General features: G+C 41.5%; 1 protein-coding gene across 2 annotated transcripts in view; it reads right to left on the bottom strand.

Annotated features, from left to right (window-relative positions):
* Window positions 1–12,008, bottom strand: part of nck1b (NCK adaptor protein 1b) — a 28,362-nt gene that overhangs the window by 9,670 nt on the left and 6,684 nt on the right. Inside the window, exons 2-3 of one of the 2 annotated variants that reach the window (XM_023286437.3) lie at window positions 6,379–6,429; window positions 5,762–6,002 (exon numbers count right to left, since the gene is read on the bottom strand). In XM_023286437.3, coding sequence (XP_023142205.2) covers window positions 5,762–5,987 — 226 coding nt within the window. In that variant the 5' untranslated portion in view covers window positions 5,988–6,002; window positions 6,379–6,429. Of the gene's footprint in view, window positions 1–2,917; window positions 3,068–5,761; window positions 6,003–6,378; window positions 6,430–12,008 lie in introns of those variants that run through there. The other variant, XM_023286438.3, reaches the window with a different exon arrangement.

Raw genomic sequence — 12,008 nt, 5'->3', positions numbered from 1 at the left:
CAGCAACCCTCAACCATATGGTCTGGCATGAGACATGTACAACGTAATGACAGCATGTTCAGTCAGAAACAGTGAGTCAAACAAACAAAAAAGGAACGCACACGACACTGAGTTGGAGTATTTGCAGTGCTGTTGGCTGGGACTACCTTTCATGACTACAGCTTCAATCAAGCTGCTAACATGGTTGACTGATAGCTGTGCAGGAAATGCGTAAAGTTCTTTCAACTTCAGCCATCTGAGACATCAAAAGCAGGCAGCCATCGATCTCTGAGACGAAGCAAAGTTCAGGGAGAAGCACAGCTTTCCTTGTTTTTTCTTACAGCCGTAGACAGTGCAGTGTTACTGTCAAGAACTACAACAAGGAGAGCCCTTCCTGATAGCAGAACAAATAGGCGGTTGTATTAGATCCTAGTTATTAACCTACTAGTTGTGCTTTTGTGTACATCTACATCACCGCTGCAACACAGACATTATTAGCTCATTTTCGAACTACACCCATCACATTTCTATCAAATCAAGTATTTTGAGGGAGTACTTTTTCAACTTTTTTTCATTTGACCTACTTTTTCGTAACCTCTTCTCTTGTGACCCAAATCTAGATTTTTTTGTCATTAAAGCACACTTTGATAAATGGCTGCGGTTCTCCTCATTCAATACAACACCTCAGTTCAATAACAATAGATTTCCATGTTATTTGGGTGCACCAGAAAAGCAAGACCTATCATGACACAGATATGTAAATAATAATAGATATTGGTAGACAGGTGTGAGAATTAAAGATAAGTATTACTGGGAGATAACAGTCACGTTCGAGTAAATGAAATGCATTAACAAAAATTTTATACCATAGCTAAGTTTCAGGGACAGATATCAAAATGATGACTTCACTTTGAGAACTGTCAGCACACTTTTCAACCAAACTTTTCCTATCTAACAGAAGAAACCAAACCTAATCAACACAGTCAAAATTCAAGCTACTATAAGTGAAATCTGGCTCAATAAAAAGGCAAATTCTACTACCATGGCTTTCCCAGTCATCAAATAGGTAAACTTCATTAGATTTAACCGCAAACAAGACAATTAAGTATTAATCAATTACTCAAAAACACTATTCTGATAATCCAGTAACTGTAACTTAAAAAAAAAAGTCAAAAATGTAGTTTCCACTTTGTTGTTGCTTTTGAGTTTTGAACTACTACTCTGATAAAATGAAAGACTTTAAGATGTGACCTTTGTTTTTTACTATTTGCTCATATTCTACGGACCAAACAGTTCATCTGTATATTATCTACTAATAAAAAGGGATCATCTGCAGCCCGACAGACCATAAAATTCAATAGCCAAGGGGAGCTGTAGATGTTTATGCTGCTCTCTACCAACATGTTTACAGTGCTGGCTACACTTCAACAAGCCCAGACCACTACTCACTTCCTTTTAAGTAACTTAGGAAAAGCTTAAGTGAAGAAGAGACAAGGGAAAAAAAACAGCTGACATCTTCACAGGAGAAAAACATCTTTGGCCAAAGTGACGTTGACAACTCCCCCGCCAATCTCTTAATTATGATTATGTCTTTTGCTTTCGTGGTCAAAAAACAGTGACCAGTGGTTTGGAGAAAAGAAGCAGGAGTTGGAAATGAGGGAGTGAGTGATGTTGACTGCCAGAAAGTCCAACAGACAGACCCCGCACAATGATTCAACTTCCTTCTAACTTCTCACTTCCTCTCTGGCTTGCACTTCTCCTAAGCTCAGAGAGAAATGTGGCTCAAATTAGAGTTTCCGCTCGCTGGGGAGGCTGAGAAACAGGAAAACAGAGGGAGGGGAGAAAGAGAGAGGAGTCTAACAGCTCTCAGTTTACACAAGCAAAGCGTTTGTTAGCTCATCTCTATGTTCTTCATCTCTTAACACTCTCTGGATACTTCAGACTGCAAGCACACCAGTCAGCAGACACACACACATTCACAAGTAGGGAAGATAGACAGAGACAGGAGATACCACTCAACAGCTACAAGGTGAGATTACAGCGAGAGTGTGCACCGGGCCTTTTGAAAAAGAGCGTCGGTGTGGCTGTAAAGTATCCACGACCCACGGAGCTGCCTGGGTACTGACATTCCTCTGATAACCGAGTGAGGTGCAGGAGATGGGAGCCCGGGTCCCATCAATCAGCAAAGACCCCTTCCTCCTCTTAGCACAATGACTACAGTGTTCTACATGAGCACCCCGCGTCCCTTCAACTGTAGCTCATGACTGGCGGTGGGGTGGAGTGGTGGGGGTGACCCTCCCAGAACGAGTGAGCTCGCCCTGAGGGTAGCATAAAAGAAAACAGACACTGGCTATGTCTTGAGATATTCCTCAACAGGGTGGAGAGAGGGGTCTTCAAGCATGATAATGTAATCCACTAAGTTGAAGCCCACTCACTAAGACAAATACTCGAGGAAAAGTAGAGCAGGAATACTGTGTGTGTGTGTGTGTCTGTACATATGAGTGTGTTTAAAAGAAAGAGACAGCGAAGGATTGCTGAGGCAATTACAGGCTTCAGCACAGCAGAAGGCTTTTCAAAAGCATATCCACCCAGTCCTTGCAGCCGCTCACACAGACACAGCCTCAAAAGCTGTTAAGACACCCTCTCACCCCTCTCCCTGCCAGCAGAACATGTTAGCACAAAAATCAGGTTCCGCCTGCTCCAAATATGACACATTCATTTGGCTACCTTGAAGCTAAAAGTGTCTTACGAACAAAGTGAGAAATTAGAAAGGGAAGATGAAAAAAAAACTAACAACCGCTCTTGCACAGATAGAAAGAGGGAAAAAAAAGAGCTGCTGAAACTTCAGATGAAAGATTTCAAAACCCCTTGTAAAGCAATACACAAGTCAGACCAACTTTAAAGGAACTACAGAAGACTAAGAAAGTTGAAAACTCACGAAAGAAATGTTTGAATAGGTTAGCCATGTCCATTTTGGGCTCGCCGTCTCCTCTCTGTCTCTCTCCCGGCCCCTGCTCTCTACCCACTGCAGCTGTAGAGTTATTCCATGTGAACACCCAGAAAGCTGGGCGGACTGTGGAGCAGGGCGGCCCACTCCCTGACCATGTGGTCAGGTTTAGCCAATGAGAGTGCAGGACTGAGAGGCCTCCAGTCCAACTCTGGAAGGCTGAGCATAGAGGCCTCATGGAGAGGGGAAGACGGAGGGAGGGAGGGGGAGTTGTTAAACTCAGAGACAGAGAGAAAGAAAAGAAATGAAAGAAGAGCGATATCTGGAAAGTGAAGGAGCGATTTCCTCAACGTACAGCAACACAATGGTATTTGAGCGTGTAGTTTCCTTAAAAAAAATGCAGGGAATCTACAGGGATCTGAGGGGACGCAGCTGAGTGAGTCAGTGAGTTCTCAGTGTCACATGACTGCAGTTGTTTGTAGAGACACACTCATAACTTTACAACAAACCCAGGAAACATGAGTCCTCAAACACAGAAACGCACACACACTCATACAGCAAAGCACAGCCAACTGCAGACAGATCATGCACTCACACATTCTTTCAAACGATGACACCACTCCACACCCAGCAACGGGCCTGTTTAAGAAAGAAGAGATAGATTTTTTTTCCTCCCACACAACATATGAAAGTGTGGACCTCAGGCTGCTTCTCTTATTGCCCTCCCACTCATGAACAAGAAAAGCATAACCACTGATAATCTTCCAGTTAAAATTCACACGTCATAAAATAGGACAAATGAAGGTTAGGTATTTACAAGCTTTCTATGATTGTATTAGTGTTTGACGAGGATTGTTGTTTTTAATAACTCGTGTTTTAGTCTGTGTTATTGGGTTGTGTGTAAGTGAGACACGACTTGTGTTTGTGTCATTAGTGCAGCTGTTCACCTGAAACATTTGATCAATGGATGTAGTGACAGTTGGGATGTTGTTGTGATTCTCACGGCTGTGGTGCATGACAACACAACCTCTGACCCAACCACACACAAATACACCGTTACGCATAGTGGATAAGCAAATAAACCGAGACACTTCAGAGCAAAACAGTCTGGACAAAGTGTAAGTGCAGCAGATAAACGATAAATATGTTTGAGTCAAGCCACAACAAAAAGGAAAATCCTTGTTAATTAAAGCCAGTTCAGCTTGACTAAAAGCACCAGAAAAATGAGCTATATATAGAACTGTAAAACAAGTCAAAAGGCTTCTTCCTGTACATGTATCATTTTTCCTCTTCAGAGCATTTTAGAACATAGCTCTGTCCGAATGTCACCAGTCCCTTTTCATCACAACACTGACACATGAAAAAAAACAAACAAAAAAAACAGAGCGCAGCTAACAGGAAGACACAGTTCACATGTCGTACAGATAAGTGTTTTGCAAACACTGCAGCGTGTGATGCACTCATAAACGGAAGACACACTTCTGGTGAGAAGCACCCTGAACAGCACCATGTTTTCTGGGGGGAAAAGCCGATTTGGGGCTTCCTCGCAGATATCACCCCACGCGGGAGCTCGACATCCTCACCACATCAATGAGCAAAGGACATAGGGCTACCTTTGTTTTTTGTCACTCCCTCATGTGCAGTTAGATGCTATGTTTTTGTCACACAATCCCGTAAACTACAGGTAGTGGCTTAGGCTTTATAGGTTGACTTCACAAACACCAACACCATGCAGGTCTGTTTCAGTAAAAAAATTACTTTACAACCTATGGAGATCTGGGCCAAACAAAAATGCTCAAAGTATACCAACAGAAATGGATATGCCATCATCTCTCTAATTGAAAAAACAATGCTTTGTGGTATGAACAGGTTGGAGATTAGTGCACGAAAAGCATCAGTAACTTAAGACAAAGCCTTCAATGAGGAATTTTATGAAAATAAAAAAAGAAATGATTAAACTGTGAAATCATCTGCGAAATAAATACCAAACGATCTGGCTGTGTTCCAGACTGCATGCCAGTGGTCAGTGTGTGCATTGCAAATTATCATAAATATCTGTCATCAAGAAGAATTAAGCTAAGACACATGGTAGCCTTGGCTTACATACACAGTTACATTTGGCTTGCTTCAGGCAGTACAAGGCCCTTGGCAAATGGCAGTGCCCAGAAATATTACTGTGGCGCTGACAGAGGAGACAACACCTGTGCTATATCAATTTCAGTCATGATAAAAGGGCAGGGAAAAAAATCTTGTGTTGCATTTTCTCACACACAAACAGAAACAGGAGATATTTATATGTGTTAACACAAAACAGACATAAAAAGTAGATATTACTGCCTTACCTCAGTAAATCCTTCAAGGCACAATCGAATCACAAAACCTTTCATCAGACACTCCAATCAGATACTAAAGTTTCAATTCAAACACACAGTGACAAAGAAGTTGAAAGTCTGCTTCAACCAATCACGCATCGGCCTGTGATCATCTTCCTGTGGTGTCAGACATATACAACATGGCAAACCACAGCAGTGAGGTCAAAAACAAACTGAGCTAGAGATGGCCTAGATAAAGGATGCTCTGTAGTGCTGTTTTTTTCGGTTTTGAAACCAATTGTGTGTGAAACACAAATGTGAGAGACTGAAGACACATAAATATTTAGAGTGCAAATATCTATGCAGCTTATCTAGAAATTAGGAGAGCCACCGTAAAAATAAACAAGGTCATGGGGAGAGTGTAAACTTTGACATGGTTTCTGGTCATTGCTTATTAACCCACCACATGCAGAACTAAAAATTGACTTCTAAACTGAAAAAAGCAGTAGCAAATTGTTTTTACCAAGTGTGTCTTTTAGATTCTTGACAATAGAAGCTTTCCTGGCACTGTTTTTTCTTTCCACGTAGTTGGACGGCACAAAGCCCGTTTTGTTGGTGGCATTTCGAACCCTCCACCAGGACTTGGAGTCATCAAGGAGCCAGAGGCGCTCATTTTTCTTGATGTCCAGCTCCTGGTCCTGCTGAGCCATGTAGTCAAACTTGGCGATGACAATCACCTCTTCCGTCATCTTGCACTAGGTACACTGATAGAAGAATAAGAGAAATCAGAGTGACCTAAAAGAATGTTTTACATCACAGATAATTTCAACGAACTGAAGAGCAAAACGTTTCTTAATAAATACTGTCATCAGGAGAAGGTTTGTCTCACGTGCAGCAGTTATAGCGACTTATTTGGAAACCACTTTTCACACAGCGTCCTTTAGAACTGACAGTCTTGACCAAGTATGGATCATAAGTGTCTGTTAAGTGTCTGTTTCCTTTGTCTGCACAGACTTCATACACATCACACTCCATACACAGACTTCATAGATTCTGTGCTGTTTGCTCCAGGCACAATGATCAGGTAGTAGACATGACAAGAGTAAATTTAGAAACTGTTTGGAAATAAGATAGCTGTACCTGTACTGCATCAAAGCTGAGAACTTCAAGGGCTCTGACACCACTGCTGACCTGGAAAAAGAACAGAAATGATGCAAGAGAATTAGGCATTGAATCTTCTCAAAATCTTCCCAAAGATTAGTTGATATGACTTAGAAACGAGCATACATCTGTTTTAGTATCTTGATTTTTAAGTTCAACCAAGTTGCTTTGCTTATAGCACTGTCTTGGTAGCACATTGAAGCCAAGATGTGAACAATGTTATCCAAATATACTATGGCTAGACCAGAATCCTCGAGGAAATCCTAGCAAATATTTCCATAGTTTAGTCTCTTCAGACATAATTTCCATCCACCAATTGTATTTTTGAAATAGCAGAAATAAATGCTGAATCTTTTCAGCCTTCTGTTGGAGTATAGGACTAATCTCTTCATATCTACAATCTTTATATATTTACACAGGGGCTGATTTCCCCCAGGAGCAATCCAGCAATTGTCTTTTGTGTCAAATGTGAACCTGTGAGCCAAGAAGATGGCAAAGCTCACTGTAACAGGGAAATGAAGAAGAGGGGCTCTGTGCGTCAGCAATGTGTGTACGTCAAGGAGTGAAGCTCTTGGTGAGCACTAATGATGTAGGATATTGTTTTAAAATTAGCAGTGGCCTATAAATATTCTGATGTGTGCAGCATATGCAAATGATGTGCTTCTGTGAACTGCCTTACAAGCATGGCTCCATTGTTTGCAATATTGCATAGGTTCTCCAGGCTATCTAAAATTATGATTTTGGAGGACTGTGCTCCACTGTGAAAACTTGTTCATGTTCAACAATGAGCACATTCACTACAACTGGTCTTATGACCCATATAGCCATCAGCAAAGTCAAGCATTGCTTAGGTTAATACTGCAGAAACTTGGGTCAGCACTGAGAGAGTGAGGCACCATTGAAGCAAACTGCTCTGATGTCATGGGAGTGGATGGAGTTTCACCTTTCCCCCCCCGACCGACTTCAGGGACCAGACACTGACCTCATTGATAGAGAGCTCTTGGTTTTTATTTGAAGCAGCAGTGGTGTCTAGGTTTCAGCTACAGCTGGCCTTGAGATAGGACCAGAACCTGATCTTAGGCAAACATGAGCTAGGCAGCCAAGCTAACTTTCAGCATGATAAACCGAGAGGAGCAAAACAAACAACATTGCACCAGATTTTTCCTGGAGAAAAACCCTAGACATTAATGAGAATCATCATCAGCTTTAAGATTTAATTTCAGAGTTATTGTAACAGGAGATGATGGTGCCACATCAAGACAAAAATAAATTTAGAGCCTAAACAAAGAGTTTTAACATAGAAAATATCAAACTGCTACTGTAATTCACGTACATTAGCTCACACTCAAATTTTAAGAGGAGGGGGGAAACAGTGGTCTGGTCTGTATTTCCCCATGAGGGGTGTTGTTGACTTAATTTACCAAGTAACATTTGGGTGTATACTGTGGTTTTTTCTAATGGCATGTTATTGCCTGCTCGTTTTCCATCGTTAATTAAATTGATGAACATTGGGAGACATGTTAGGGAGCGGCATGCAAAAACAAAGAGCTGATTTACTCTCCTCGAGTGCCTCTTTCACCAAGACAAAGGCAACAATCTCTCCACTCCCTGGGCTGGGCTGGATAGACGTCTGCCAAAGAAGCAGACAAGTGTGTATATGTGCTCCTTCTCCATTTACAACGTCCCTCCCTTGCAATCGTTTTTCCACTTTACACTCTTCCTTGCTATTGCATGACAGAACCATGAGTGTGGGACTATCCCTTGCCAGGCCATCTCCAATTTTCAGAAAGCACACTGCATCCCAGTTGCTCCCATCACCCCCCACATCTTGGGTAGCTGAACACTAAGTGCACATTAACACCGCAGTGACTTACGATGGTGCAGATGTGAGGGAGGATCAAAAAGTTAGGCGACAGACGCTCTGAGCTAATCGCGCAGCTGCAGACTGAGCCAAGGCCAGTCACTGCTCCAAAGCACTGAATATGAGGTCAGACAGGTCAAACTGCTCAAACGGTGTCACATTCACATCCACTTACTGTCTCTGTGTGTCCTTCTGCCAGGCAGAATCAACAGGGAAGCCCAATCCATCATCAACCTGCAGCACACTATGATCTTATTTAAAGAATAACAAAACCTCAGTAGCATTTCTGCTAGCTCTTGACATAGAACTAAAATACTTCTCTTAAATCGACCAAGAAGAGCGTCATATATTTGATAAGGAACCAGATCATTACTGAACCTAAGATCAAACAAGTACAGTAGACTATATAACCCTTGTTGTTTAGTTATGTTTAGATGGATTAACATTTGCAGAACTAGCTGTAGTTTCATGATTTTAGGCAACAACCAAAAACTAATGTTTGGGATTTTTATTCTGTCCTGTTAAGGTATTCTCGGATTGTTCAGATCGGCATGTGGAGGAGAGAGGCCTGCGCAGAATTGAAAGTATGAAGGGCAGGCGCTGCTGATCTGGAAATATTTTGTGGAAAAGATTGTCAAATGCAATGATGTAATGTAATGATCCGCTGCTCCCAGTCAAATAGTCAGTGACGTTTATAATGAATAACTAGTTGTATAGATGTTTTGAAGAAGCCGAGAAGTCTCAAAATAACATGGGTACCAGACATAAAGCAAAAACAGGATTCTTAAGCACAAGCTTTGTGGTTGTCAACAAGGGCACCCAGATTGCATGAAATGGTAAAGAGGTGGTCAAATCTGCTGGTCTGTGGTAAATGTAGGGTTTTCCCAGCACACTGTGGCTACTTTTTCCTTGTATCATTCCTTCTTCACAACATTTGAAACTGATCTGCTGACTTAAAGAAAAAAAGGAGGGCTTATTTTTTAATATGTTGTTTTGTACTGAACAGAAATCTGTAGCTGCTCCACAATAAGAGCCTTTCAGTGGTTCTGGAGCAGCCAAAGGTATTGCTGTTGTATTAAAACTGTCATTATAGTAAATGACTTCATTACACCTCCCATAAACACAGCAAATGAGCAGCCAGTCCATGATCAATATAGTAGGTGAAGAGTGAAATGGGCAACTTATTAGAAGTATATCTGACTGGGGCTGCAAACACCAATTAGCTTTTATGATCGATTGCAATCTAGATTATAATTCAATTCAAGAAAGAAACTGCTTCGTCTATAAATGCTAGGAAATTAGAAAAAAAATTACCTTGCAATTACCCTGAGATCAAGGTGACCTTTACAAACTCCTTGTTTTGTACAATCACCTGCCTAAATGCTAAAAATATTGAATTTAGAACCCCAAATTATGAAAGTTTGGCATTGCTTCTTAAAAACGCCCTGTGTTTTTAAGTTTTACCTGCAATATGACTCCATGCTAAAAAGGCTTGAAAAAAATTTACTTTGGGTAGTGACATTACCACAAGACAGAAAAAGGTTTACAGAATACATTAACCTATTTGTGTCATGCAAATATGCAGCACTGAAAACTACTAACAGAATCTTTCCTGGCACAGAACGGGCCTTTAGAGGGGTGACTATGCACAACAGCAAGCATGACTGGTTTGCATACAGATATAATGAATGTGTGTTACGTTCGCTGACAGAAATCCAAGTATTTTCCTGATGGCTTTGCTGGGCTACATTCATTGTTTAAGGTGCATACCACCTACTACTGTTCTGTTAGTTATTTGGAGATGCTAGAAGAGGAGGCGGCTGTCACAGCTAAACAGACCATAGTGTTGGACTGTCTGACTCATGACAATAAAACAGATATTGAATGCAACCGTTAAAACCATCAGAACAGTCTGGTACCACCTGACGCTTGATGGTAAAAAAGAAATCACATTAGTGCTAGCTGCACCACAATGCATCCAGTCAAAACAATGCAGCTTAGCTGGCTTATCTAATGCCAAACTCATGTGTAAAATATAGCAGCTGTGAATGAGAGGGGAGCTGACTGCTGGAAGTCAAAGATATCATATTGAAGTTTATGTTCATGTATGCTTATTCCCTACTTATTTGACAAAATACTACAATTAAACACAGAGAGGGTTTCACTTGGTAATTTTATTCTCAGTTCTTATCATTTTAGCACTGGTGATTCTCCTTTGGCATTGGCTAATACCTCTATGCAGGAAAAACACTGCACTAAGTACCAAGCTGATAACATGGGTCCATCTAATCTACTGTCATAGCAGCAGTTGTGGGCCACTGACAGGTCAACCAGTGTTCCTATCAGTGATCCACTCATGTTCTTCAGAGTACCAACACTTGTCACAGCTGTTTCCCATCAGCAACAGACCACTAACCTAAATCTGGAACCGTTATCATTGCTATATTCAATAATGTTCAGTGATACTCTAGTCAGATTGTCAGAAAATCCTTTATTTTTTTTCTTACAAGTCAATAAAAATTCAAGAGGTTTAAAGTGACACCGTAAACCACAAACCACAACAACTGCAAGTCAGTGGTGTTATGGAGATGCAGGGTGCAACTTTGCGAGTTCTTATGTTACTACGAAACAACAGTGATAGGAGTTCACCACATCCTGCAGTCTGCAGCTGCTGCCATAACCTCTTGTGTTGTAGCAAGAAAAAAAAAAAAAAAACACACAGACAACATCCAGTCAAAGAGCACACCCAGTGGCCTATGGGATAATGCATTTCATAGGGATGCTATAAGGGAAACTTGCATGCAAGGGAAAGAACTAAAAACTGCATTCACCTTCAGCTAAAGTGTCACTTTATGTCTTTGACTTTATTTACCAGTGACATGAGAGGTTCTCTGAAAAAAAATAAAGTCACAGATGGATACTGTATGAGCTAAACATGCCTAAAAGAACAATTATAGATCCTTGTCTCTAGTGTTACCAGTGTTCAGGATCGCTGAGGCACTGAGACAGCAACAGCATGAGCTCACAGAGGCAGACAGAGTAACCTAATCCCTGTGACAGCCTGCTAAAATCACAGGGCTCTGCTGCCTTCTGGAATGTGCTCTGTATGCTCTCTACTCACTCGGCCCCCCTCTGGTACTGCTGCACTTCCTCCAACCTACACCAAAACTTGCATTTTACCCACAGGGCAGGTCTGCTTCACAAACTGGCGAGTGCCGGACGGCGATGGACCTGCTGAAGCAATGCTGGTTGTTTTTTTTTTGAACCGCAGCAACTAAAACCCATGAGACTGCATCTCATCCCAGCTGTCCTAGATTCTCTCAAAACAAAACAACAGCACAGCAGCAAAGGGTCATGGGAGACTTGGCAGGCCAGCTGTGAGACAGGAAGTGTGGACACAAGGGTGACCGGATGATGGGAAAGTGATGCAATCTGACAGAGTGCAGACTTGACCCCTGAGTTCAGATGAGTTCAGATAACTTATCTTCGCTTTGCATTGAAGCATGTAATATACCTTGTTAAAGAGATGAAACGCAGGACTACTTCAAACTATAACACCACTGTTGCTCAGAGAAGACACAATTTTCCACATTAGAAAACTGCATTGTTCCAGTATCATATTAAAATTTAATTAGGGGGCCTCCAGTGTTTTGGGCTAAGCACTTGGGCTATACTCATGACTGTGTGAAAGCAGTTGGTTATCCACCCCTCGGGATCACCCTCAGCAGTTGGGAATGGCCTAAAATAG

This window comes from Amphiprion ocellaris, chromosome 22 (assembly GCF_022539595.1).
Source record: "Amphiprion ocellaris isolate individual 3 ecotype Okinawa chromosome 22, ASM2253959v1, whole genome shotgun sequence".
Taxonomy (NCBI): domain Eukaryota; kingdom Metazoa; phylum Chordata; class Actinopteri; family Pomacentridae; genus Amphiprion; species Amphiprion ocellaris.
This window is presented reverse-complemented; position numbering and strand designations above follow the sequence as displayed.